This window comes from Canis lupus, chromosome 20 (assembly GCF_003254725.2).
Source record: "Canis lupus dingo isolate Sandy chromosome 20, ASM325472v2, whole genome shotgun sequence".
Lineage (NCBI taxonomy): Eukaryota > Metazoa > Chordata > Mammalia > Carnivora > Canidae > Canis > Canis lupus.
Window position 1 is genome coordinate 44,861,759 of NC_064262.1, and position 27,127 is coordinate 44,888,885.

The 27,127-nt window shown below is 61.5% G+C and overlaps 2 protein-coding genes across 23 annotated transcripts; one reads left to right on the forward strand and one right to left on the reverse strand.

Annotated features, from left to right (window-relative positions):
- The first annotated feature begins 2,469 nt into the window (after positions 1-2,469).
- ISYNA1 (inositol-3-phosphate synthase 1) lies at positions 2,470-6,156 on the forward strand. Of its 2 annotated transcripts, none has more exons than XM_025458080.3 (11): positions 2,470-2,494; positions 3,162-3,290; positions 3,409-3,570; positions 3,861-3,993; positions 4,097-4,290; positions 4,463-4,612; positions 4,695-4,910; positions 5,040-5,204; positions 5,314-5,427; positions 5,501-5,718; positions 5,855-6,156. In XM_025458080.3, the coding sequence occupies exons 2-11, from the start codon at positions 3,171-3,173 to the stop codon at positions 6,054-6,056; spliced, it is 1,674 nt and encodes a 557-aa protein (XP_025313865.1). In that variant the 5' UTR covers positions 2,470-2,494; positions 3,162-3,170; the 3' UTR covers positions 6,057-6,156. The 2 variants fall into 2 exon arrangements, with proteins under 2 accessions (XP_025313865.1, XP_025313864.1); XM_025458079.3 differs by lacking the exon at positions 2,470-2,494 and adding an exon at positions 2,919-3,056.
- Positions 6,157-6,376: 220 nt separating this feature from the next.
- On the reverse strand, positions 6,377-21,039 carry SSBP4 (single stranded DNA binding protein 4). Of its 21 annotated transcripts, none has more exons than XM_025458093.3 (18): positions 20,593-20,751; positions 14,662-14,734; positions 14,224-14,285; positions 14,047-14,131; positions 10,214-10,303; positions 9,662-9,727; positions 9,378-9,437; positions 9,223-9,292; positions 8,991-9,058; positions 8,836-8,903; positions 8,452-8,497; positions 8,320-8,355; positions 8,165-8,219; positions 8,000-8,070; positions 7,829-7,907; positions 7,433-7,461; positions 7,161-7,268; positions 6,377-6,793 (listed from the first exon to the last, which is right to left on the reverse strand). In XM_025458093.3, exons 1-18 carry the CDS (start codon positions 20,649-20,651, stop codon positions 6,764-6,766), a joined length of 1,155 nt encoding a protein of 384 aa, XP_025313878.1. In that variant the 5' UTR covers positions 20,652-20,751; the 3' UTR covers positions 6,377-6,763. The 21 variants fall into 21 exon arrangements, with proteins under 21 accessions (XP_025313878.1, XP_025313872.1, XP_048954049.1 ...); XM_025458087.3 differs by lacking the exon at positions 20,593-20,751 and adding an exon at positions 19,473-19,887; XM_049098092.1 differs by lacking the exon at positions 20,593-20,751 and adding an exon at positions 20,758-21,039 and having other exon boundaries at positions 8,836-9,058.
- Positions 21,040-27,127: the final 6,088 nt, after the last annotated feature.

Below are 27,127 nucleotides of genomic sequence, written 5' to 3' on the forward strand. Positions count from 1 at the left end.
CAAGCCAGGGCATGAGGCCAGACTGCCTGGTCGTAGGTAGGCAAGGATGGAGGTGGGATGTGGAGGCCATGGGGAGCCACGGTTGGGTGTTATGAGCAGGGCTGTGTCCCCAGGGGCAGACAGGTAGACCAGGTCCAGGAGCAGGGGCCTTCCGAAGTGCCAAAGGCGCCAGGAGTAGTAGGGACCCCTGGGTCCAGGGGAGTGCCCTCCCTTGGGGAAATGAGCTGTGACTGGGGGAAACGGCAGTGATGGCACAGTTTTTGTTTCTTCCAACTAGGCCGGCTCGCTGGGGCTGCCCCTGTGCCCATGATGGGGATGGGGATGCTGAGGCCCAGTGGAATCCCCCGGCCCCAAGATGCCAGCAGGGACGGCTGTCCTTGTCCCATCCTCCAGGTGAGGAGATGGAAGGCAGGGGTCAGGGTCCTGCTCTTGAGGGACGGGGTGTGGGTGGGTGTTTATTTTAGAAAGGAAAAACAGACAAAGAATAAGCCTGGGATGAAAGGGGTCCAGGGGTCAGGGGCTGTGGGCCTTCACCTCCTGAACAGCCCCACTGGCCAGCGGCCTTGGCCCAAGTCCGAAGGTGGCCGGGGAATCCAAGGAGCGCAGGAGACGAGGTCAAGCAGGCCCTGTGGGGCAGAGTGTACCCTGCGCCCCGGGCAGCCTGGCTGTACTGTTCTTTTCGGGGATAACATCTCTATCCCCACAGTTCAGGGTCCAGGGCTAGTGTGTGCTTCCTCGAACCCCATCATGCCTCACCTTTGCCCTGTCCACCTGCCCCCCAGACCCTTCAACTAACTCTCCTGCAGCTCCTCACGCTCCCCAGAGGCACCATGGCCATCACTCCCAGAGTGCACCTTAGCTGCAGGGGGTCCCATCAAGCTCCTTCCCGACCAAGGATGCCACAAATCCAGGCCCCCCAGGGGCCTCAGAAAGGTCCCCCCAACCTCACAACCTGTACCATGGCCCAAGGGCTTGGGGCTGCCCACTCGTGCCCCTTGCTGGACAATGTCCCTAGCTGTCATCCTACCAGCACCCCGATCCCTCCTGTGTGCTGGGCTCCACCTGGGCACTGGCACTCAGCGGGACAAAGACACCCCTGCCCCTGCCCTCAGGAGCCTGTGTTATGGTGGGGACAGGGGTGCCCAGTTGCTCCCAAGCAGCACAGTCACCCCGTGTCACATACCCCGGCGGTCCCCGCAGTTGCTACACGGTGCCCACCTGACTGCTAGGAATAGAAGCAGCCCAAGGCCGGTCCCTCCCAGCTGCCTCCTGCCCTACTCCCCTGGGGAGCCGGCTCTGCTAGCACCCCCACCCCACCCCGACTGCCCTGCAGATGCTAGGGTTCCCCGGGGCTGGGCCAGGGGGCCTTTGCTCTCTGCACACGTTCCCAGGTCATCTGGCACTTGGCGCAGGCCCCCTCCAGGCCCCCGGCCCCGAGTGTACTCCGGTTCCTGGGGTTCCTGGAGCACGCATCACACCGCACGGGTGAAGGGCTCAGTCCCACGAGACTCCACCCACTTCAACACCTGCCACGGTCTCTGGCCACCCATACTACCAAGGAACCGGCTGTAAATCCGGGGTTCCCTCGGCTCCCTCCTAGGTTTGTCAGAATGGCTCACTGCTCAGAAAAACCCTTGCAACAGCCCAGTGGAGGGAGCCGAAGGTGGAGTGTGGAGAGCGGCCCTGGGCTGCCCCGCCACCTCCAGGTGTGCCACCCTCCCAGCACCTCCATGGGTCCGCCCAGCCCCATGCCGTCCAGGGGTTTTTAGGGAGGCTCTGTTAGGTATGATGAAATCGCCGGCCATTAAGCGACTGAGCGCCATCTCCAGCCAGAAACCAGGGACAAAACTAAAATATTTATTACGTGATATTCTCTGTCCTCAGCCTTGAGGGGCTGCTCTGACCCTGAACTGCTCCTCTCCCCTCCCGCCTGGCCACCTCGTCATCGGCCCCTGGGCCCGCTCCCCAGGCTTTTGCCTGGGCAGCTCTTCATATTTCTTGATAGGCGATGTCTTCGTATCTCCAGACCCCTTCCAGCAACCACTTCCTCCAGGCAACCTGCCCTGCCAGACCCTCCTTGTGTGCTGCCTCTGGCTAGGGGTGCCCCATTCTACTTCCGGCTCCCCCACACTGGAGTCCCTTGAGGGCGATGCCTGGAACAGGAGTCTTGGAGCCCCCAGCCCCCAAGGCCAGGCCCTGACCATGTTTCCTGCGAGCCTTCCCAACTATCCACCTTTTGGGTCAGCTCCAGTGGTGGAAACTTTCCAGCCGGAGGAGGCCGCTTGTTTTGGAAAGTTCCTGGGGGAGCCGCCCCCGCCCGCCCGCCGGGTTCCCACGCTCCCTTATCACTGGGTGCTAGGGGGGCGCAGTGCTGTGCCTGCCCAGCTCCTCCCCAGCTGACCTCCTTGGCCCTGCCCCCTCCCCCTCCCCACCCCTCCTCACCCACCGAACACTGGCCCCCTCAAGCCTGGCCCTGCCAGCCCTCCTGCAACAGGTAGGGAAACCGAGGCCTCGCAGCGCCCCGCGCACCGTGTCAGCCGGGTCAGGAGGGCCTGGTGGGTACTACTGCTCTGGAAGGGGAAAGGCCGAGGCCGCCGGGGCGCCTGCCTGGCTCTGGAGTCAGAGTCCCGGCTCCGTCTGGGGCCGAGCCCCCACCGCAGCACCCCAGCACCCCGGGCCATCTCCTCTCTGGTGCCTGGGCCTGGCCCGGCGCGCTCTCGCAGCCTTAATGTCCTCTTTTGTAAAAATGAGGAAAAGCGGCCGCGCGCCCTAACCGGCTGTGGCGCAAGGCGAATCCGCGCGCCCCGTGCTCGGGCCGGGGTCCGTGGCCCACGTGGCTGTCCGGGAGCCCCAGGGCAGTGATGGCCGGGTCTACGGGGCCTTGAACCCGAGTCCTCCGAATGCCCGGCGGGCGCGCCCCTCCTCCCCGCGCGCCCCTCCTCCCTGGCGCGGGTGGGGTGAGGGGCGGGGCGTGGGCGGGGCCGCGGCTCTTTTCTCTGGAGTTCGCGCGCCCCGAGCCCTCGCCGTCCGCCACAGTCCGAGTTGACTCCGCGCCGGTGAGTGCGGCCCCGGGCGTAGTGCGGGCTTCCGGGCGACCGTGGTCGGCTCGCTCCGCCGACTCGCGCGTCCCCGCTGACCTCCTGCCCAACCTGCGCCCCTAGCTCTCCCCGATGGAGGCCTCAGCCGAGTTCGTGGTCGAGAGCCCCGACGTGGTCTACGGCCCCGACGCCATCGAGGCTCAGTACGAGTACCGGACGACGTGCGTCAGCCGCGAGGATGGTGTCCTCAAGGTGGGCAAGGGACCGGGGTGGCGGGTAGGGACGGGAGTTACCTAAGGTCGGAGACCCTGTCCCTGCAGTGAGGGGGAAGGGCCTGTGGCCCCCGGCTCACGGCGCCGTCCGCCCCCAGGTGTACCCCACGTCCACGCGCTTCACCTTTCGGACCGCCCGGCAGGTGCCCCGGCTCGGGGTCATGCTCGTCGGCTGGGGCGGGAACAACGGCTCCACGCTCACCGCCGCCGTGCTGGCCAACCGGCTGCGCCTGTCCTGGCCCACGCGCACCGGCCGCAAGGTGGGGGGTCGGGTGGGGCCCGGCCGGCCTCTGTGCAGGGGGAGCGGGGGAGAGGGCCCTTAGGGGGCGGAGCTCTACGAAGGAGGGGACCTTCAGGGGGCGGGGCCTACGGTGCCGGCGGGCTCCCGGGGGTGGGGGGAACCTCCGAAGGGGAAGCGGCTTCTGCCGCGGCTTGGAGCACGGAGCTGCGGCGTCCAGAAGGCGGAGCCTGAGGCTGCCGGGCGGGGCCCTGGCCGGCTAGGGACTCACGCCACGCCCCGCCTCACTCCGCCCCGCCTGCCGCCCCCCAGGAGGCCAACTACTACGGCTCGCTGACGCAGGCGGGCACCGTTAGCCTGGGCTTGGACGCCGAGGGCCAGGAGGTGTTCGTGCCCTTCAGCGCACTGCTGCCCATGGTGGCACCCGACGACCTCGTGTTCGACGGTGGGCGGGGCCCTAGGCAGGGGGCTGGGGTGGGAGGCGGGGCCTGGAGGGGCCATGTTCAGGGCTGGGCTGAGCTTGGGGGTGTCCCCCTCCCCCGCCCCAGGCTGGGACATATCGTCGCTGAACCTGGCTGAGGCGATGAGGCGTGCACAGGTGCTGGACTGGGGGCTGCAGGAGCAACTGTGGCCACACTTGGAGGCTCTGCGCCCTCGGCCCTCCGTCTACATCCCCGAATTCATCGCAGCCAACCAGAGTGTGCGAGCTGACAATCTCATACTGGGCACGCGCGCACAGCAGGTGCGGCCCCGCCCCAAGCCCTTTATCCCTTGCCACTTGTTGCTCCCTGACATCGCCCACCACCCAACCCCCGTTCCCGTGTTACTGTCCATGTGTCTCCTCGCTCCCATCCTGCGGTTCCAGACCTCCCCAGGTCGAGGGGCCTGTACAACCTCCTTCCCTCCCTGCCCAGCTGGAGCAGATCCGTAGGGACATCCGTGACTTCCGATCCAGTGCTGGGCTAGACAAAGTCATCGTGCTGTGGACCGCAAACACGGAGCGCTTCTGCGAAGTCATCCCCGGCCTCAATGATACTGCTGAGAACCTGCTGCGTACCATCCAGGTGCGCGGCCCTCAGGGTTGGAGAGGGGTCAGGGCCAGCTCCAAAGGACCTCTCCGTGCTGACCACCCGCCTACGTCCACAGCTGGGCCTGGAGGTGTCGCCCTCCACTCTTTTTGCTGTGGCCAGCATCTTGGAGGGCTGTGCCTTCCTCAACGGGTCCCCGCAGAACACGCTGGTGCCTGGGGCGCTTGAGCTCGCCCGTCAGCGACGTGTCTTCGTGGGTGGAGATGACTTCAAGTCAGGCCAAACCAAGGTCAAGTCCGTGCTGGTGGACTTCCTTATCGGCTCTGGCCTCAAGGTGCGTGGGCCTGGGGGGTGCACTGCTCAGGAGGGGTGGGCCTGGACCCCATGTGCCAGGCTGGTGGGCAGCTGGGCTGGCATGCACTGCGGGGCCTGCAGCTGCCCCCGGGGCCCCTTGTTCCCGCAGACCATGTCCATCGTGAGCTACAACCACCTGGGCAACAATGACGGGCAGAACCTGTCGGCACCGCCGCAGTTCCGTTCCAAGGAGGTGTCCAAGAGCAGCGTGGTAGACGACATGGTGCAGAGCAACCCTGTGCTCTATGCACCCGGCGAGGAGCCCGACCACTGTGTGCGTGGGTCATAGGCCGTGGGGGGGTGGGGCACGGAGGCCAGGGGGCAGGGAAGGGCCCCTGACAGAGAAGGGCACGGACCCCCTGTGACCTCCTGCCACCCCCCAGGTGGTCATCAAGTACGTGCCATACGTGGGTGACAGCAAGCGTGCGTTGGATGAGTACACCTCGGAGCTGATGCTGGGCGGCACCAACACGCTGGTGCTGCACAACACCTGTGAGGTACGGGGCCTGCCGGGGCAGGAGTGGGGCTGCCCGCCGGCCCGGCCCACCTTCTGACCCATCGGCCCTGCAGGACTCCCTCCTGGCCGCACCCATCATGCTGGACCTGGTGCTGCTGACCGAGCTGTGCCAGCGCGTGAGCTTCTGCACCGATGCCGACCCAGAGCCGCAGGGCTTCCACTCCGTGCTGTCCCTGCTCAGCTTCCTATTCAAGGCGCCACTCGTGCCGCCGGGCAGCCCTGTGGTCAATGCCCTCTTCCGCCAGCGCAGCTGCATCGAGAATATCCTCAGGTGTGCCTCCAGCTGCGGGGTCCCCCTCCAAGCCCAAATGTCCACTGGCGGGCTATGCACAGGGACCCTAGGGACTGGAGGCTGTGGGGTTGCTGGTCTCGGGTCTGGCCCAACTAAGTCCCGACCTTTCCCCCAGGGCCTGTGTGGGGCTCCCCCCACAGAACCACATGCTTCTGGAGCACAAGATGGAGCGCCCTGGCCTCAAGCGAGTGGGGCCTATGGTTGCTGCCTGCCCTGTGCCCTGCAAGAAAGGACCAGCGCCAACTGCCCCCAATGGCTGTACGGGTGATGCCAATGGGCACTCGCAGGCTGAGGCACCCCAGATGCCCACCACTTAAGGCCATGGCCATCCTTCTCCCCCCAAACTGTTGCCTCTGTTGCCCCTCAGGACCCAACCCTTCCAAGACCCTAAAGACAATAAAACCAGTGCTACAATCAGCCCTAGCATCACCTGTGGGTTCTCACAGCACCTGCGTACGACCTAACCCTAACCACCCAACTCCAGCTCCATCTCCATTTTTCACATGGGAGACACACCTATCTACCCTTCAGAAACTGATGCCCCAACTCTTGAAACTTCTAGAACCCTGAGGCCTCTGTCTAACCCCATGATAGGAGATTGTGGCTGCAAGCCCAAGCAAAGAAATCTGAGACCAGATACCAAAAACCAAAACCAAGTTACATTTATTGATGGGACCCACCCCTGCCATCCAGGGGGGAAGGAGGTCCCCAAGGAGCCCCCTGGGACAAAATAGAAATGGCGGGTAGGGCCTATAAGGAAAGAACGTCTCTGAGGTCCTTGCGTTTTTTTTTTGTTTGTTTGTTTTGTCTTTTTTTTTTTTTTTTTTTTCTTTTTTTTATAAAATGAGAGTCCTTCGTGCGGGGCCTCCCAGCTGTCCAATCCTTGAACTGGATGGAGTACAGTCACCCAAGGTGTGACCTCAGACCCTCACCCAGCAGACTGCCCGAGCCCCTGGACCTTGGTCCCAGGCAGGGGCACTGGGCAGAAGCCGAGGCCGGCAGTGGGCAAGGGGCTGCTGCCCCATCACACGCTCATGGTCATCCCGGGCGAGTACTGCGGAGAGACGAGGGGGTGGCGCGCGGAGGCGGGCTCAGCTCCGGCCTAGGCTGGGACCCGCCCCCCAGGGGAGAGTGGGGGGCGGGGCGGAGGGAGGGGAAGAGACAGGTGGTGATGCATGGGGAGGCCGCCCTGGGGTGCGGGTCCCAGAGTGGGGTTGGGACTGGGGGCGGGCTGGTGAGATTAGGGCAGGAGTGGGGGGGGTAGGGGGGAGAGGGAGGGGAAGGATGCCGCGGCCGCCCCCCCACCTGGCCCGCCGCGGTCACGGTCTTGCTCTGGCCCCCCGGCCGCCCCGCCGGGGCCTGCCCGCCAGGCCCCTCCGGCCCGACGCCGCCGCGGGGGGGGAGTCGACGCAGTCGCTTACGCTTTCGCTCGGGAACGGGTGCAGGAAGGTCCCGGCGGCCGCCATCTCACCGTCGTCCCGCGGGGTGCCCGGGGCGTTGCTCAGGCCGGCCACGGCGCCGGGGGAGCTCTGGGGGCGGCTGTGGTCAGCGCAGTACTCCCCGCCCCGCGGGGCAGGCCCTGCCCACCCCTGTTCGGCCCAACCCGGACTAGGCCTCACAGCCCTAGCCAAGCTCGCACCCCCGCACCCCAGAAGCCCCAGGCCCCGCCCCACGCAGGAGCGCGGCTCCTCACCTTCGGCAACCCGTCCATATCGCCCGAGCCTGCGGACGACACACCGTGGACCGCAGCTCAGATGCGCCTGCGCCAGGCCCATACCAACACCCTCCCCTCCCCCAGCCCCAGGGTCACCCGTACCTCCCCGAACTTGTCCCGCCCTGTCCCTAGGACTTTGCCCACTGGTGCACCGCTGGGGGTCCCAGATGGAGGGTCCAGACGGGGGTCAGTGATGGCACACTGGGTTTAGTTATTGGAACCTCCTCCCCTACCCCCAATCGCGGCCCCTCCACCAGGGACACCACCAGAGAAACGAGGGAGACGGGCAGGACCAACCACCAGGGGGCGCAAAAGGCCCGTGAGGTAGCGGTGTTGGGGCATGGGGGGGGCGGGTGTCTGCGGACGCCCACTCACCCAGGGATCCATTCACGTGGTGAGGCTCCATCGCACTCATGGCCGCCATGGGGCCCTCTGGACCAGGACCGAGCGGGAACTGCGGGCGGAGGGGCAGCGTGGGACTCGAGTCACCCCATCCCCCGCAGGGCCACCGCCTTCCGCTGCCCCCACCCTGTAACCCCTACTCACATTAGCCCTGCCGGCACCCGGGCCAATGGGGTTCATGATAGTGTACATGTTCTCGCTGGAGTTGGTAGAGTCTAGGGAAGATATTGGTGCATGAGGTGATGGGGGGCGGTGAGGGTTTCTCCAGGCAAGCACACCCCTCCCTGGACCCCACCCAGGCTGTAGTACCTCCAGGACTGGGCATGATGGGTGTTCCAGGGGGCCCACCTCCTCCTGGGGGTCCCTGCACAAGGAAGGAGACAGAGCAGGTGAGAAAGAGCCCCCATCTGCCACCCAGCACCCCTGCCCCCTGGCTCAAGTGGCCCAGCCACAGCCTCACTCACCGAGTAGCTGCCGGGGGAGGAGGAGGAATAGGGAATCTGGGGAGAGCGGCAGCCATGAGCAGTCGGCCCACTGCACCCCCACCCTGATGACCCATCCCCCACCCTCCCCTGGCCGGCCAGCCTGCCACTCACCGAGTTTCCACTGGGGCTAGCCCACGGGCCTCGCACTCCAGGGCCCCTGGAAGAAACAGTGGGTGGACCCTGGGGTGGGGCCAGGTGGTGCACAGCCCCCACTACACACTCTGTGACATTCCCCCCCACCCCATGTACCCTTCAAACAGGCCCGCAGAGCAGCAGACACTGGCTGAGATGGTAATGCATCCCTGGATGGATTCTGGTCAACCTGCAAATCCCATCCTATCACTCACTGGCCTTTGGGCCTCAGTTTCCCCACCCAACAGCAGAGTAAACCAGCAGAACTGTAGTGCAGACTGAGTCTGCCTCAGCAGAGCGAGCCTACGAAGCTGAATGGTGGCCCACATGGGCACACTCCAGGGGTCTCTCTCCGGGCCTTACATGTTCATGGTGGGCAGGCCTGGGCCGGCGAGGGAGTTGGGTGGGGGCCGCATGCCACCTCCATAACTCTGGAAAAGCAAAAGGGCTGTGAGTGCAGGCCAAGGTGTTGGGGGAAGCCCCTGACGTGCACCTCCTCTCCTGGACCCAGCCCTCACCTGGGGTCCAACGCTGGCCATGCCCCGTGGAGGTGTCACTCTCTGCATCGGGCCCATGCTTGGATGCCCTGAGGCGGGGACAGAAGGAAGAGGGCTCAGGCCAGTAACACTCCCCCCTGCGCACATGGGTTGGATGGGGGCGGTTCTGCACCAGGAGGTGGCAGGGACATGGAGCTTGGAGCTGGGGTCCTACTGGGTGGGGAGCGGCAGCAGCTGGAGCTTCTGTACTCACCCTGAGCTCTCGGGGAGGGTTCCATGGTGCCAGGGAGGAGGGGCTGGGAGCCAGGGAGGCCCACAGGAGGCTGCGGAGGGGGTGTGGCAGCACTGAGAGTGGGTACCCCCCCCCGGCCCAACTCCTGCCCCCCCCTCCCCTCATCCCTCTCTCACCTGACTCGGCATCCGCAGGGTGGGCCGGGGGCCCCCTGGGAACCGCGGTGACATGAAGGGCTGGAAGAGGTGGGCCGGGGATCAGCACCTCCCACCACCCACTCACCCCCCAAAGCTACCCCGTCCCTGCGGCGCCCGGGCCCCCAGCCTGGACAGCCCCCTCCTCCAGGACCAGCCAGCAAACCGCAGCCAGCCAGTGCCTGGTGCATGAGTGCGGTGGGGCCAGGGGGCTCGAGTTGCTGGGATGTGCGTGTGTGGAGGGACAGGGCGTCATAGGTCCTTACCTGAACATGAGGCCCCATCATGGGGGCGTTGGGGTTGTGGGGGGGCTGCTGGGAGCCGAGGGGGCCCTAGGAGGACAGAACCAGGTGGGTTGGGAGGAGCGAGGTCCACTGAAGCTTCACTGTTTTCTCTTTGGCCCTGCTGGGCCTGGCCATAGAGGGTGGCCGTGAAGGCGGGCACCGTGGAGGTGAGGGTGGGCCTGCCCTGCACTTCCCGGAGTGGAAAACGGGGTTTGGGGTGAGGGACTCTAGGGGACCAGTCATGGGCAAGCTGCATGGCTCCGAGAGCCATGCTCTGAGGCCCTTAGCAACCAAGCACGCACAGGCCAACCACATGGAGACCCGGCAGGAGGCCCTCTCCTGCCGCAGGCCCAGCCCAAACAGCCCACCCTGCCGGTGCCACTGAGACCTGCAAGCAAATAATCCACCTACCCACCTGGCGGGGCCTCTCCCCACATAGCACTCACCCACCCCCATCATCGCCCACACCTGTCACCCTCCAACACATGCCCACTTGAGTTGGAGTGGGGGGTGGGGCACCAGTCCTGGCTGTACCTGGAAGAATCCGGGTGCCATGGGGCCCGCTGCCATTGCGTCATTGGGGGCCATGCTCCCCATCACAGGACTGGGAGCCGCTACAGCGCTCTGTGAGGGGTGGGAGGAGACCAGGGAGACCAGGTCAGGTCACTTCCTACTTCAGTGTCCCCTCCTCTCGGCAAGCAGCCCACTCCACAGAACAAGGGACCTGGCCCATGTGATCCTCTGCCCCTGTGAGGATGCCTGCAGGCTTCTCTGGATGAAGGAAGAGCAGCCTCCCGGCTCTGTCCTGGTTTTAGAAACCCTAACTCAGCCTCCTCCTGAGATGTGCTGTGTGGACACAGGCTGTGTCCCTCTGCTGTACCCAAGACACTGGAGGTAATCGAGACCCTGCCAGGCACAGTCCACAGCCCAGGAAGGAGGCCAGAGACCTGAGGATCCCACCCTCAAGGAGTCAGTCCCAAGCCAGAGGATTCTGGGGGTCTGAAAATGCCAGGACTCCAGTGAGCATGTGCTTCCTGCATCCGGCACAGGCTTGTTCTTTCCATCGGAACCTCACCTTAGACTAGTGAGAGCATTGTCCCGGATTCCAGGCCCATCCCAACAGGCCCTATGTCCTCCTGGCTGGAAAGGCAGGTTAGCTGGACTCCCAGTTGGACACAAGACACCCCAAACACACAAAAATCAATTGGCAGCTTCAAGAGGAAACTCCCTCCCAGAGGGCTCCTCCCTAGAGCTGCTGTGCAGACCACTCCTCCTCCTCGTCCAGTAGGGAGTGGAAGGAAGAGCAGGACTACTGGGGTGGGGTCTCCAGGCTCCCAACCTCTCTTCAGTTGGAGGAGGGGAGAAGACCGGGTGCTAGACAGGGGAGTTCCCATGTCAGCAGAGGGTGGAGATGCTGGTGGCAGGCCAGAGCTGGCAGGGGGACAGGCTGACAGGCCACTTCCTCTGGTAGGTTCCAAGTCCCAGACCTGTCTGCCTTTGGGAACAGAGCAGGGAGGAGGGAAATGGAGGCCTAGTCTACAGCACAGAGGGGACACATCAAAGGATAGGGAAGGAGGACAACTCTGCAAGGACTGAGTAAAGAGAGTACTTCCTTGGGGGCCCCTTGACTCTTAACTGTCTGGACCATCTACCCCCACTCCACCCCTGACAGGATTCAAGAGGAAGGGTATGGTCTGTGTGGGTCACTGGTATCCCTGGGACTGGCACAGGCTATCACCCAGGGATGCTCAGGAATTTGCGAAACTGTAGCCACTTAGGCTCAGAGAAGTTAAGCATTTTGCCCACAGTCACACAGCATTTCCTAGCCCACAGAAGTGGGGAGAGGGTCCCTCGGCTAGGTCAGAGCAGGACCCCTGAAGACATACCCTTCCCCTTGGGTACTGCAAGCTGCCTCCTCTTCCTGCCCCTTCTCAAAGATCAGCCTCTGAAGGACTCCTGCCCAGGCCCCAACCTGGGCCGGAGGCTTGGGCGGGCACCTCCCAAGGCCTACAGTGATTGAAAACATTCCCAGGGCCCAGCACCAACATTTTGAAAGTCCAAGAGACCCTAAGAGTAAGGGATAGGGACGCCTGGGTGGCTCAGCGGTTGAGTGCCTGCCTTTGGCCCAGGGCATGATCTTGGGGTCCCGGGATTGAGTCCTGCATCAGGCTCCCTGCATTGAGCCTGCTTCTCCCTCCGCTTGTGTCTCTGCCTCTCTCTGTGTGTCTCTCAAGAATAAATAAAATCTTGAAAAAAAAAAAAAAAAAAGAGTAGGGGATAAAGCTCTCACCCTGCCCCCTCCAAACTGCCAGGTTCCCCCTACCTCCATCTCATCCCCTCAACAGACACACAGCCTGACACCTAGAGCAGCTATTCGTGCCTGCCTCAGTGGCTGGAGGAGGTACTTCTGAGCTCTCGGTCTGTCCACTCCCCCCAACCTACCGCAGGGAGGGTGGGAGAGGAGTCCCCCCGCCCCTTTCAAGCCACAACAGGCGCCAAAGCATTTCCTGGTGGGGAGGGGGGGCAGCTGCTCTCTGGGTTGCCTACAAGGTGTGGGGGCAGGGAGAAGATAAGGCACCCCTCAGCCTCTGCAGCTCCCCAACTCTAGGCCCAGAAGGGTTAATACCCGGCGGGCGCACCCTCCCTGGCGGGTGGCCCGAGCTAGACCCCCCACGTCAATCATCCACCCCGGAGACGCCCTGGCCCCTCCCGCGTTGCTATGACGACGGGTTGGGCGCCCGAGCGTTTCCTGGAGACGCTGAGGTCGGCTGTGGAGCCAGGAGGGGCAAACTGAGCCCCCACTCCGAGGCCTTCCCCCCCTACACCCACAGGCGAGGCAAGCACGGCGCTCCCCCCACGTCAGAGCAGCTGCCGGGCAGGATGTGCGCCCGCAGCCTCAGGGAACCCGTCATCCTGGGGCCAGGGCCCTCCCCCCCCACCCCCGCCCCCAACGCCTGCTGGGCCCACACCGGCTCCCCGATGCACTCCGCTGCCATGGTAACCGGCGCGCTCTCGGGAAGCGCGCCCCCGTCAATGTGAAGAACTCAGCGCTCGCCTTCCTGCCCTCCCCAGAGGGGCCCGAGAGGCCGCTAGAGGCCGCGGCAGGGGTGGGGAGGGAAGGGGGCGCTGCACAGGCTGGGAGGGGCTAAGGCTTGACTGGGAGTGAGTACCCATGCGGAGTCACTCCGCACGCACGCAGCTCCAGACACCCCTGGAGCCGCAGTTCTGGCAGGAGAGGGACAGAGGGATGGCACACGGGCAGTGGGACCCGACAGGGACCAACAGTGTGTCCCCGGCAACCCTGCACAGCGTACATTTGCAGAGGGACTGAAACCCCGAAAACCCAGCTCTTGCGAGCTGCACCCCAGCTCTACAGAGGCCTTCCCTTGCAGGGTGGGGGAGCCTTAGGTGGGGAGGCGGTGTGTGACCTTGGCCAACTGCAGAGTGAGATGGGGACAGCCAAGCCCGGGAAGCCTGAGGGGGCCCAGCGGGGTGCAGACAAAAACGCCAGCTGTAGGAGAGTGGGTGCACCAGGGGGAGGGGAACTCCTGGAGAGCTGCACCACCCCTGGACTCCAGCTGAGCTGCTGCTTTCCCCCACCACCCCAGTGAGCCCAGAGCCCCCAAGCCCTTCCTGTCCAGCCAGAGACTTCTCTGAGAAGCCAGGGGGCCAAGCCCCACAGCCAGGACCAGGAGGATAAAGGCAGGGGCGGCCATCTGCTCCCCTGACAAGATGCCACCAGCCCTTTCATGTTATCCTCTCTCCTCTCCAGACAGGCCCCTGACTTCCAGTCATCTTTGGCCAAACTGAGGCCAAAGGGGTAGGGGTCAACAGCCCGTCACCAAAGTCAGGAAGTGTGCCCAGGGCTGGGCCTCTATTGCTCAAGGGTACACCTGCCAGTTAGCCAACCTCCCCCTACCACCCCCCCACCCCACCCCACTCCACCCCCGCCTGGGTCAGAAAGGCTGGAGTAGGAGGGGACTCGCAGTGGTGGCCCCAACCCCCAACACATACACCCAGCTGGGCAGATGGGAAGGTAGGAGTTCCTGGTTCCCCCAGGGATTCAGATGAAGAGGAGGAGAGGTGGGGGCTGGCCTCAGGAAGGTGCAGGGAAGAGGGGGGAGCGGGGCTGTGGCTCAGGAGCTGGGTGCAATGGAAGGAGCCTCCCCCACCCTGTGAGTGATCCTAGACTGAGTAGAGGGCACAGGGACTCCCTAGAAGTGGCCAACATCCTAGATCAAACCCCAATGCCAGACCCACCTGCCCACCCAAGCCAGCCTCAGGCCATGCAGGCCCCCAAGGCCACAGGCCCAGAAACCGGCCCATGCCCATGAGCCCTGGGCTGGATCCCTGGGGCAGGGACTCACGTAGTCCTGGAAGGCCTTGGCCTCATTTGAGTGCTCACACGCCTCTCTGCGGTCGGGTGCTGCACAGTACAAGTCCCAGAACACGCTGTGGGCGGCAGGGGTGGGGGGACGATGGTTTCCCCATGCGTCCCCACCCAGCCCCCCTCCATGGCCCACCCTGGCCAGCCCCACACGCACCACCACCAGGAATGCAGGAAGCCTGGGGGCTCCCCCAGCGTAATGTTCTTCTCCCATCGGATCTGCAGGGGAAAGGCAATACAGTGAGGGGGACCATTGCCTGGCCCTGCCTGACCTCTTCCAACCTGAAGCAGCTCCAGCCCAGCCTGGCGCCTGGGGAGCAGGGAACCAATAGCCTGAGCAAGGGTGCTGGGCGGGGGATAACTGGGTAAAGGGTGGAGAAGTAGGCACAGATCCTTGGATGCCTAGACAGATGCCCCAACACCAGCCCACGGGCCCTGACCCGGCCCAGCCCTCAGTTCCCTGGGCCAGCAGAGGGACAACGCAACCCCACCACTGGAGCCCCAATGGGAAGAAGGTGGAGAGGACGCCAGGTATGGGGAGTAAGGAAGGGCCCAGCTGGGGCAGGGGGAGCTCTGCCTGGCAAGGCTGGCTTACCTCAGACAGAAAGGTCTGGGCTGACTTCTGGGCACCGACGTGCAGCAGGTACTCGTACACATAGAGCGCCAACCTGCAGGCAGGCAGGGTGGGGGCTGGCTCAGGCTCTCCAGAGCCTGCAGCCATCCCTGCAGCCCCTCTCCAAGAGTCCCTGGGAGAGGCCTCCATAAGCCCTTTGTGATACCAACCCCAGCCTCACTCACTGCCCCCCACTGGTTCCCCAACCCCCCACATCTCTCCCACCCTGATATGATGGCTTCACCAGTTGCTGACTCGCCAACTCCTACATATCCATCAATACCCAGCCTGCAGGCCCTTCCTCTAGGCAGCACTCCCAACAGTCCCTGCCCTGACTTGTAAGCCAAATTCTGCTCAGTTCAACAACTCGTGGACCAAGTCCTGGCCCCATTCTGCCAATGATGAGACCCCAGAATAGCCTCTGTCCCTGGGAGGTCTTCTGGCCAGAAGACAGACTCTTGGATGTCACTCCAGACTGGGCCCTGGATGGGATCTCTCAGTGGGTACCCTAGACCATGTGGCCAGGGCTCAATACCTAATTTCCTTCCAGTCTTGTCTGCTAGGGAAAGAAAGGGACCTTCTAGCCTGAAGTCTTCCTCCTCCAGGTGTCCCTGGACCCCCACTCTTTCTCAAGATCAGCACCCATCCACCACTGGTCGCCATGACCTATCTATACCAGCCCTCCAGGGGGAGTCTGGAGAAGTAAGGGTAGGTGAGGGACAGGGGGGCCTGCAGTGCCACTCGGCTGCCATGGCACTACTTCGTGGAAACACAGTGCCCAGTACTCCTGGATGCACCAACTTGGCTGCTGCAGGCCCCAAGAACACAGGCCACCTTCCAACCAGCAGTGTCCTCCGCAGGCCACAAAGGGAGGCCGGCCCCTCTACACCACCTTCAGAGCCTCTGCATCCTCAGCCCCCATGCCCCCTCTCATCAGTCTTCTCTACCAGCAAGCAGAGAAACAACTTCCTACCTCCTGGGGTCACCCATTTCCCATCCATCCATTTCACAGTTACCAGCCCCTTCCAGTGCTATCTAGGCCCTAGGTAGGGGCTGGGGGAGGGTTGGGTCTAGATCCAAGACTGGGGTGGGGGGGCTCCCCAAGGGCTGGCCTGAGCTGGAAGCCCTTTCAGTACGCCTCCCTGCTCAGCTGGCTACCCTTCCCTGGCTGAGGGCCCCATCCTAAAATAACCCGGCTTTGACTCATGTTCCTGTTCTCTCCCACCTTCCCAGCCAGACTTCTTGATCCTCACATACCCGCCCCCTATCAGATCACCTCCATTCTGCAGCTCCTCTCAGACCTCACTGAGGCAGTTCCAGCCATTCTGTCCTGGCCCCTGCACCCTGCTCCACCCCATGGGTTCTGTCCTTACACTGGATCCCCTTCCTTCACCCATCCATTTTCATTCATTCAACATTAGCCCAGCACCTCTTTGTGCAGTGAACACAAAAGATGCTTGTACCCCTGGAGGCTCCCTGCTTGCAGGGAGACAGGGAAGCAATAGTAGGAAGCAGCTGAGTTCCCTGGTGGGCTGGAAGGTAGTCCGTGCTAGGGAAGGACAAGAGGCGGGCATCGGAGGGACTGGGCAGGACAGCTGTCCCACCTCACACCACACCAAAGGAGTTGTGACAGCCCCCAACAGGGACAGGGTATACAGGGGTATAGCCCACGGTGGACACGCTGCTCCAAGTGTGGGTCTTCCTGAAGACTGGCTGTGGATTCCGCCAAGTCATCACACCCCTCTCAGCCTTCCCAGCCCCGTGACCTCCAGGTTTACCTCCTTTACCTGTCCAACTCACTCCTATCATTCTCTTCCTTCCCAGATGCTTCCTGAACCTTTGAGTAGTCTGCATATGCCAGCCCCACATCCATCAAAGAAGGAACAAACTCGAAAAGCCAATGGGCTGGAGCAGAGCCAACAGGCACAGGCCTGCCCACCAACCCAGGCAAGGAGAGAGGCTGAGAGAGGTCTGGCCAGGCCCTCACTCATATTGGGGGTCACTGCAGGAAGCAGGAAAGTCTGGGGGTGAGATGCTTGGAGTTAAGGGAGCGAGATGGGACGGGGATCCAGGTAGGTAGGGGTAAGAATAGGGACAGGGAGGCTGCAGTCTTGCCCTGGGGGCATTCTGGCTCGAAGAGCTTGGACACTGCCAGCCATCAGGTCCTCCCACATCTCCCCTTTGCCCCCCCCTCCCCCGATTGTTCAGTGGTGGTATCTGACCCAGGATGCAGGTCCAGGACCCTAGCCCTGCCTGCTCCCCTCACCCCTCCACTAGCTCAGCCCTTAGGCCTTCACTTCTCTAGGTGGCCTCCTTTCCCTTTTAATGATATCTGTATGCAGCTGCCCATGGGGTGCACCAGCCTGGCCCCCCCAACCTAGGGGTTCACAAGACATCTAATGGCCCAGCCTTAATAGGCTCCCCACCCAGGTTTTTCATTTCCCACCTCCCCTGCCCCCAATCCCCCAAGACCTGACTTGGGTAATCTGGCCTTGACTCATAAAGGTACACAGGTTTGTGAATATGCACCCATCCATCCCTCTGAGCTCACTGCACTTACAGAATTTAGGGAAAAAAACTTAAGGAAAATGCTCTCTCTTCTACTTTGGAGCCTTCTTCCCACCTCCTCTACCACACTTGGTCCAGGCCACTACCACCTCTTACCTGGATTTCTACAGGGCTCCCCCAAGGGCTGCTTCCTCCCCAGCCCAGCCTCTAGAGTCTACACACACACCCTATAGCACTCCTCCTTCATTCCCTCCAATGCCCCAACACATGCACACTGGGCATCCTTGACCCCAGGGCCATTGCACATGGTGTCCCCCCAGCTGGGGCACTTCCACCTAGAGACCTATATGGTTCAAATATCACCTGTCACAGTCTTCTCTGTCACACCTAACCTCCTTCTTCCCCATCCACCCCCCAATCAACTTATTTATCTCCTTCTGACACATCTCTCTGCTCAATGCCTGTAGCTCCTTCTGGAATATAGCTTTGGGAGGGCAGGGACTTGGTGTCTTTCATTCACTACTGAGCTTACATACAACAGAGCCCAGGGCATTCTGGGCCCCTAGCTACCCCAAATGAATGAATAAACCAACACTGGGACTCCTTCCTGCAACGTCAGGAGGATTAACACAGGCAGTCTGGTAAGCACCAATAAAAGTTAGCTTAGTATTTTGATGTTAAAGGATTTGGGGTTTTATCCCCAAAGCAAAGAGAAGCCAGAGAAGATTTTAAGTTTTTCTGATTTCTCTTATGTGTTCGTACTTTAATTTTTACCAGGATAGAGTCTCAGGGAAGAATTGTGAGCTATTTTTGAGTGAAAAATTCTGAAGCCTGGACATCTGGCCATGTTGTTTTGAGACCTTCCAGGTACTACCTCATGCAGGGCTTCCAGCTTGAGGTGTCACCGTCCAGGCCCTGATCTCAGTTACAGGGAAGGGCCTGGGCCCTGGATCCAAATCCTGGCATCCCCATCCCTAACCAGGTTGGCAAATGACCTGCAGAACAAAGAGCGTGCTCACGGGAGGGGTTTCTGCTGTAGGGGGGCAGGTGGATGGAAGGAACAAGTGACCTAGAGGATATGGAGTCCCCAGACCCCAAGTGCTCACAGGAAGAAATGCACATGGGGCTGTTCAGGTGACATGCTGGTACGTCAGAGGCTTGTAGACTACAATACGGCACCACCACTGTAATCACAAAGAACTGTGGTAGGTAATGGATGCTCTGAGCACAGCACAGCATCCTCCTCCCCATTAAAGCCCCTGGACTTGCTGCTGGGGGCTGGGAGAAACCCCCTATCAGAGCTTTGTATCACTCCTCCACAGAGGATTGCTCCAGCCCACACATTTTTCACCCTTCCCCCCACCCCCCAAGGCCAGGCCTTCAGGTATCTCTCACCAGGGTGGTGACCACCCTCCTCACCATCTGCCCGGCAGCCTCCATGCTTGTTACAGCCCTTCTCTCAGCCAGTGGCCAGGGTGATGATCCTCACAAATTCCACCTCTGTCTTCCTCCTCCTCCTGTTCCTTCCCTCTTCTTGGAAGCTCCCCTGTGTCCACTGGCTCTGCTTAGCCTCTGGGACTTAGTTCCTTTCTCAAGAACCTCTTGCCCATCTGCCCTTCAAACAAGGCTGCACACAGCCACACCTGGAAGCCCCGCAAGAGCCAGAGCAAACACAAGGTGATTCCCTCATCTGCTGGGCTAAGGAAGAAACTATCCGCGGTCACATGCCCCATCTCAAAACCAATCCCAGGAACAAACACAAGACACCCAGTGACACCAACCATGGTTGTCATTAACGGAACGGCAGCACTTCACGTTGGCAGAACCTCTGGGGCCACAGGGGAAGGATATAAAGGGGACAAAGGGGCCTTCGACTATCCCAGCCACCTTCGTCCCCTTATTTAAAAAGCCCTGAAACCAAGGACCAAATGCAGTGCTAGTTAGTTCTGGGTGATAGGTGTCCTCCAGGCTGCCCTGTAGGCTGGGAGTGTTTATTATTGGATCCACCATCCACACACCCAGCAGGTACTCAGTCCATTTCTGGGGCAGGCTGTCCCAGACCTAGAGTAGAGATGAGCAAGAAGTGGGCTCAGGACAGGGACCTGAGAGGGAAGAAGAGGAGGAGGAGGCAGGTCTGTGAGCAGGGAAGAAAAACACAGAAGCAGAGAGCTCAGGACCTGAGCAATGTAACCCCCCCACACACACGCCCATTTCACGGAGGAGGAAACCGAGGCCCAGAGGCAGGAAGTGGCTGGGGTGGTGGCTGCCTATGTGGGGTGCTCTACCTGTAGCCTTTCACCCAGTCCTTGTGAGAATCCTCCAAGGCCGGTTGTCCGTATCTCAGAAACCAATGCTCAAAGCAACCCACGGACCTCTTCAGTATGCCCACCCCCATCTCCGCCTTCTGAGAGAGCTCTCCGGTTCCCCAGACCCTGAAACCTCAGCAGATCGCTTCCTCCCCAGGGCCCGGGTACCCCCGAGTATTGAAAGAGGGGACGTGGCCATCTGGTGTCTTCCAAACTTTCTTTAGCACCAGGACCCTATCTCCAAACCAAGGCTTAGAGGGGACCCTCTATAAGAAATGGACGAGCACAGGACAAATCTGGCCATCAAAGGGACTGGGAATGAGACACGATGGGGCCTTTAAACTCCGCGTGAGGTGTTTTCGCAGATCCCGGGGTCCTCCCACTGGGAGCCCCACCCAGCTGCCCTGCGCGCGGAGCTGAGGCTAGTACCCTTCAGGCCCTCTCCTCTCTCTAGCTCTTCCTGACAGGCAGGGGTCCCCGACTGGTCAGCCTCGCCCGCCCCGGAAACTTCCCTGGAGAATGTGGGAAACCGCTCAGTGCGCGACCTCGCGCGCACGCGCGACCGCAAACTCGCGCATCCAAGTCTCGACCGTCGGGGAGGTCCCGCTCGGGTCTCTCGCGCCCCCGCAAATGTCGCGACCCCTTGAGCCACTCGGGTCTCCCTAGCCCTCGAGTTTCACGCGCCCACTCAAATCTCGCAAACCTCGGGTCTCCCGCGCCCCTTCAACTCTCACGACCTCTGGGCTCTCGCGCACCCCCCCAAACCTCACGACTCCTTGCGCCCCTCAAGCTCCCGAAGTCTGACGCGCCCCTCAAATCTCGCGAACTCTTAAGCTCCTCACACCCCTCAGATCTAGCGCACTCCCACACATGTCGCGACCCCTCGAGCCCCCTCGGGCTCGCGCGCCCCTCAAATCTCGCGCCCCTCGGGTCTCGCGCGCCCCCGTAAATCTCGCGACCCCTCGAGCGCTCGGGCCCCGCACGCCCTGCCCCCGCGCCCACGTGCCCCGCGCGGTGCCCGCCGGCACTGGGGCCCACGGAAGCTGCGCGGCCGCCGAGCCCCGCCCCCGGCTCCCGCGGCCTCGGCCCACCGACTCACTTCTCGCGGGCCTGGCTGTCGGAGGGCACGGCCGAGCCCTTGCCCCCCTTGGCGTACATGCTGCTCCGAGCCGCCGCCACCGCCGCCGCCGGGGCCCACACCTGTCAGGCGGCACCGCGGGCCGCGCTAGCGGTCGCCATAGCTACCCCGCGCCCCGGGCCTCACCGCCCCGAGCCCCGCGCGGGCACCGCGGGCATCGTCCGCGCGGGGGAGCTCCAGACGGCCAAGGCGGCGGCGGCGGCGGCGGCAGCGGCGGCAGCTCCAGCTTCAGCTCCAGCCACGGGTTTTATTTTCTTCCTCTCTTCCCTCAGCGCGGGCTGTTCCGGGAAGCGCGCGCCCCCTCCTCCCGCCGCGCGCGCCCCCGCCCGCCGCCTCCCTGCCGCCCGCGGGCGCCGCTCTTAAAGGGGCGATGGCGGGCGCGCGGATGGGTCCCGCTGTGGGGACCGTGGGCCGGGCGCGCACGCGCAGTGCCTGCCGCGGTGGGAGGGGCGCGGGGACACACACGCAGGCACGGGTGGGGACGGCCACCTGGGGACACACAGCAGGATACAGTTGATCACGGCTACACACACACTCCCCAGTTAGGACCAGCTGCCCAAATTGTACACCCAGGAACACAGCCACACACAGTTGCAGCTACAGTCTCGGACAGCGGACTCCACACACATAAATCCACATAGCTACTTGAACAACCAGTGAGAGTTCCATAAAGCAAAAAGCGGGGTGTATCACCCCGCAGCAGAACTACCCGACCCAACACACACACACACACACACAGCTTGAGAGAGAACTACCGCACATACAGCTCACTCAGGGACACACCGTCATACACACAGACGTATACACAGTGGCTCGCAGAACAACAAAACACACCGACCACCATCACATAGACCTATAACCGCAGAGAGACACACGTAAGCTCAGCTGTGCTATAGCTTCCAACAAGCTGTGGAAAGAGCCCATGCAGCTACTTGCAGTCACCCTGGGGCACACCATGGCAGCCTGAACAGGGCTCCACACACAGCCCTGGGGTCTCACAGTGCCATAAATGTGTCAGTGTCACACAGTCACATGGCCTGTAGATACAGCTACACACACACACAACACACATATGCAACACAAAGACAACCACACAGGGAGTTCCTGGGATACCTGGGCCCCTCCCTGGGAGCCACCCTGCACTGCCCCAGTGTCAATAGTAGTCGGTGGGTGATTGTTGACTGGGTCATTCCTGCTGCCACTTCTTGACTTCTGTGCTGCCACCTGTAAATTGGGTGCAGCCCACATTTAATCACCCCTCTGAAGGAGTCAAGACTGCAGGCAGTGGGTAACTCATTTCCCCTCCTGGGGTCCTTCTTCCAGGGAGTGTGAGATGGGGCAGACACTGAGGTAAGTGTTCCCGGGAGGGGTGGAGGAGGCCTGTGCACTGGACCTACTGGCAACCAGTAGGGAGAAGCAGTCCAGTTGTGACTCCAGGTCTGGATGTTTCTGTGAATATTTGCCATAGGTGTTCTTTTTTCCTGTACATGACTGCAAGTGTGTGTGTGTGTGTGTGTGTGTGTGTGTGTCTGTGAACACGCAGTTCCTGTGTGAGTGCATGGATACATCATTATGCGAGGGGTGGTGGTCCAGTGAAAGGTTGCTGCCTGAACAACTGGCCCTGGCTCTTCCGAGGTGGTTGTGTCCTTGGCAGTTGTGCGGGGCCGAATAACACCGTCACACGTGTTCACAAATGTGTATGCGTTTGCGTGCATGTGCACATGCCTGTGCCTCCACGCGTGGGTTGATTGCTAGCTCCCTGGGACCTGCGTTGTGTACTCTGGTTTCCTGTGTCGTGTGTGTCTGCGTGTGAGTGTCTAGATGGGAGTACCCTCTCCCACAGCCAGCTGACCCCGTGTTATACCTCCTTTCTTAGAGGCTGCGCCCCGCAGTGGGGATCCCCACCCCTCAGGCCTCCTGGCAGTCGGGAAGTGGGAGCCGCTAGGGTTCCAGACAGGCGGAGAGGAAGGGAAGGGCCAGGCTGGCCCCAGCCCCGCCTCCATCCCGAGGGGCCTCAGCCGGGGTTGGAGGGGGACGCCAGCCCTTCCCACTTCCTGTCCAGCCGGTCGTCCCCTCCCCCAGCTTCCTCTCCCGCTGGGGGCCCCCCCAGCCCGGAGCCGGGGTAGAGGAGGGGCCTGTGCCGCGAGCGAGTGGGGGTGCGGCCGGCGAGCTTCTGTAGGGCCTCTTGCTGGCGACTGCCAGCGCCCCGGACGCCACCAGCGGACGGACGTGGGCCTCCAGGGCACCCTCATGTAATACCCGCTCCCACCACCGCTCTCCAGCGCTCACTTTCAACGAGACACAGAGAAAGTGTGGCTTACCCAAGTCACACAGCGTATTGGTGACAACTGTGACACCCAGGCCCTGCAGATGTTCCTCCTGCTACCCCAGGCACCCCTTATTTATCTCCCAATGCTCCGTGGCTCCCCAGGTTCTGTGTGCCCTGCGCGGGTCCTTCGCCCTGAGCCGCGGCTCCTTGAGTCGTTGGGACTCTTCAACCTCCCCACAAACATTTACTGAGCGTCTGCTGGGTGCAGGGACCTGGGGACCCAGCCAGGACGCGTTGCTACTGCTTGCGAAGCAGAGATTCTGCTGGGGAAAGCTGACCGTCAAAAGCTGGCGAGTCAGGATAACCTCAGGGAGCACTACATGCTGGGCAGAGGGAGGGCTTCCCGGGGGAGGAGAGGACCCAGCGACGGCCGGCGAGTGGGCCCGGCTCCCAGAGCAGGGTGGAGGCGAGGGGAGAGGAGGGAGACGGAGGCGCGAGCTGCGAAGGGGGAGGCGCGGCCGGCTGGAGCGCCTAGCGCGGTTCTCATGGCAACCGAGACGGATCTCCAAACACAGCCTCCGTGCCCGCGGAAAAGTCCGAGAGGAGCGAGCTCTGGGCCCCCCACGGCGTCAGGGAAGCTGAGCCGCAGGCACATCCAAACGGGGCGCACGCCTTGTAAAAGCCGAACCCGCAGAAGAGCCCCCACCCCGCACCCGTACGAGGGACGGGCACGGGGAGGGGAGTTTTGTTTTGTTTAACAAGGGGAGGGGTGGATCTGAAAGATCTGAAAACAAAATGTTCAGCCTGCAGTCACAGAAGTGCAAGGGCCCTGAGATGGGTGCGCGGTGAAGGTGCTGGAGGCAGAGCGAGGAGGGCCGTGCGGCTGGAGCAGGGGGAAGGGGAGCCGGATCACTCCCGAAGGGACGGGTTGAGATTTGTTCCAAGAGCAATAGAGTCACGGGAACGTGTGTAGCCCTGAGGGGCAGGATCTGCAACAGGATTTTAAGAAGCTCCATGGGGCTCCTGGGGAGATTAGGATGGCATGGGGGATGCAGGAGGTTGTCCCGGTAAGAGGCCCAAGTAGACAGGGGCTCTGGGCCTTAGCAGCCCCGGGGACTGATTAAGGGGCCCGGGTGGGGACCGCGAGCCGAGTAGGCTAAAGGGTCTCGGCTGGATCCCAGACCCGGATCTCTTCACCAGCTCCCGATCGCCCCTGTGTGGCTGCGCGGGCACTGCAGCCCTGAGCCGATTCTCGGCCTCGGGATTACCACCGGGTTGGGGCGGGGCCTGGGGAAGCCTGAAGCGGGCTGTGCTTGTAGGGCTGGGTCTTTTTTTTTTTTTTTTTTCTGCGGGGGGTGGGGGGGAGGGGGAGGCTGTCCTTCCCACTTCCTTCCAGTCTTTCCAGTCTTCTTATCCACCCTTCACAGGCCCGCCTCACGGCCTTTGCCCTGGCTGTTCCTGCTGCCTGGAGGGCAGTTTGGCTCCTGGCCTGGCCTATACTAGTTCCTTCTTCTCCATCTTCTCCCTCCTTCCCTTTTCTCCTCTCCTCCCTTCTTCTTGCCTTCCTTGGCCATCTCCCCTGGATTACGGATTCTGCACTGGCCTTGGCTGGATTTGTCACTGTTACGATAAAATGATGCATCAGATAATTGGCTGGCAGCCTCCGCCTCCCATTGGATCTGTGCTCCCTGCGGACACAGCCCTGGCTGCCGGTGAATATGTTGCAGGAGTCGCTCGGAAGGCTGGTTTGGGTTTACCTCCCTACTGGAGATGGAAGCAGCACCCCCCCCCCCCCCCCGCCCCATTAAAGTGGCAGGCTTTGGGAGGGGCCGGGCTCCGGAGGGCGGCTCCTGCAGCCCCGCCCCAGCCGTGCGTGGGAGGCGGGCCACAGCTGGGAGCCGGGTCTGGGCCAGGAGATGTTTCCTCTCAGAAGCTGTAATTATGGGTAATTTTCTAACTGCAACACAAAAATTAAAACCCAAACAACACCGGGAGGGGAGAAGCCACAGCAGCCGGTGAGCGCTAGAGCTGGGGTGGGAGTTCTCGCAGAGACCTGGCGGGAGGAGCAAGGCCACCAACCCGGGAGTCCTGGGGATGGGGTGGGGGAGCCAAGGCTCGCTCAGATGGACTAAGCTCCTTGAAAAGGCAGCAACCCCTTGGAGTTTCAGTTTCCTCTATTCCAAGACCGATCACCTGGAGACAGAAGTCCCCAGATGGAGAATGAGCCTGGATGTGAATCGTGTTGTGCAGCCTGCTGCGGCCTGCGCTTGTGAGTCTTTGAGCGGGAGGCAGGCGACTGAACCTCCCAAGCTTGCAAAGCTGCGATGAACTCTAGGCGAGAGAAGGGACCCAGGACTGGGAGGAGGAGCCTCGACCAAGTCTACAGCTCCCCCCACAGCACCTGTGTCCATCCTCCATAAGGCTCAGCCTGAGCCGGTACCCTGCCCTGTTTCCAGGACTTTCTGTGGTCTCTTGTGCCCACAAAGTAAGTCCCTCCCCCTCCTGCCTACAGTTGAATTCCAAATCATTAGAAATTGGTGTGCTCAGCCCAGGATCAAATCATCCCTGGAAAAGCCACCGAGCAGCCTCATTGGAGAGGTAGCATATCTTCTCCACATGTTATAGAATGGGGAAATTGAGCCCTGAGAGATACTGAGGTAGTCCCATAGGTGATCCAGAGGCAGCACTTCATCCCCTGGCATGCCTGCCCTGTCTGGGTCTGGGATACTCACTCTGGGAAATTGGAGGCATTTTTTGAAAACCTCAGGCCTGCCGGGAGGAGCAGGGAAGAAAGGAGTGGAGGAAAGGAGAGCCTGTAGCAGCTACAGAGAAAGTTCTGCAGATAAAACTGAGGCTCAGCACAGGGAAGCAACTTGCCTGAAGACACGGAGCAGAGAGTGGAGGACCAGGTCCCACTTTGGGGTGCATGGCAACATCTCTCCCTTACCTCTCCTTTCCAGACCTCTGATCTCTTCCTGTGGCAGAAGAGGTTCCATGGCACCTAAGGTCCCACTCTCTTTCTGGGCAGTAAAAGGGAGGAGTCTTTTCTTCCCCATTTGGGAGTCCCTCAGCTTAAGAACAACACTGCGGAATGAATGCTAAGGGGAACTTGGGTGCTTTCTGTGCATGATCCTGCTGCAAGCATCCAGCTCATTCCCACCCCAGGGCCTTTACATGCTGTTCTCCCTGCCTGGGACACCTTTCCCTCAGCCCTTCCCCATGGGTTGCTTCTCTTCATCCTTCAGGCCTGAGCTCCAGCAATGTCTTTTCAGAGAGGCCCTCCAACCTGGGTTGCGCTGGATTTTTCCTGAAAATTTTGTTTTTGCACATTGATTTCTTTCTTTAAAAAAAATTATTTATTTATTCATGAGAGACATAGACAGAAGCAGAGACGCAGGCAGAAGGAGAAGCAGGCTCCATGCAGGGAGCTTGAGGCGGGACTCCATCCTTGGTCTCCAGGATCATGCCCTGGGCTGAAGGCGTTGCTAAACTGCTGAGCCACCTGGGCTGCCCTGCACATTGATTTCCCATGTCCCCAGTAATCCATGAGGTCTAGGAGGGCAGGGAATTTGTTTTTTGGTTTTGTTTATTTTTTTCTAAAGATTTTTATGTATTTGAGAGAGAGGGAGAAAGCACAAGCAGGGGAGCGGCAGAGGGAAAGGAAGAAGCAGGCTCCCCACTCAACAGGGACCCTGAAGTGGGGCTCAATCCCAGGATCCTGGGATCATGACCTGAGCAGGAGGCAGATACTTAACCGACTGAGTACCCAGGCATCCCAGGGCCAGGAATTTGAATATTTTGTACAGTGCAAAGAACAATGCTTGGCACACAGCAGGAGCTCGATAAATACCTGTTGCAAACCAAATGAATTAAAAATTACCACTGTCCCCTTTGTGCTGGGATCCGAGGCCTCCAGTGTCCCCAGGGGTCTCAGCCTGATTGTGACACAAACTGTCATTACCATCCTCCCTGGTGGAGTCTGGTGGTGTGAAGGGCCGGGAACCCCCAGGACTTGCAATCCCGAGTATGGCCACACGAGGACAGCAGAGACTCGCAGCACCAACTCCTGCGGGGTCCCTGCAGGCCTCGCCCTGGTGCCCCTTTGGAACAGCTCTTGAGACCTCCAGATTCAAGCTTGGAATGTTGTCAGCTTCTCTTGACCTTGCCCATGTTCCCCAAGTCGGCTTCCAGATATATATCTAAATTTTTATACGTTGCATTATTTCA

Bases quoted from the DNA above. Each gene is read 5' to 3' on its own strand.
- SSBP4 (XM_025458081.3), bottom strand. From the start codon at position 19,582: ATGGGGGTGGGCATACTGAAGAGGTCCGTGGGTTGCTTTGAGCATTGG. The intron at 14,132-14,223 runs GTGCGTGTGGGG...TGCCGCCCACAG, and splicing joins TTCCTGCATTCCTGGTGGTG to CGTGTTCTGGGACTTGTACT. The intron at 9,059-9,222 runs GTGAGTACAGAA...TCCCCGCCTCAG, and splicing joins ACCCTCCCCGAGAGCTCAGG to GGCATCCAAGCATGGGCCCG.
- ISYNA1 (XM_025458080.3), top strand. From the start codon at position 3,171: ATGGAGGCCTCAGCCGAGTTCGTGGTCGAGAGCCCCGACGTGGTCTAC. The intron at 3,994-4,096 runs GTGGGCGGGGCC...CCCCCGCCCCAG, and splicing joins CGACGACCTCGTGTTCGACG to GCTGGGACATATCGTCGCTG. The intron at 5,428-5,500 runs GTACGGGGCCTG...TCGGCCCTGCAG, and splicing joins TGCTGCACAACACCTGTGAG to GACTCCCTCCTGGCCGCACC.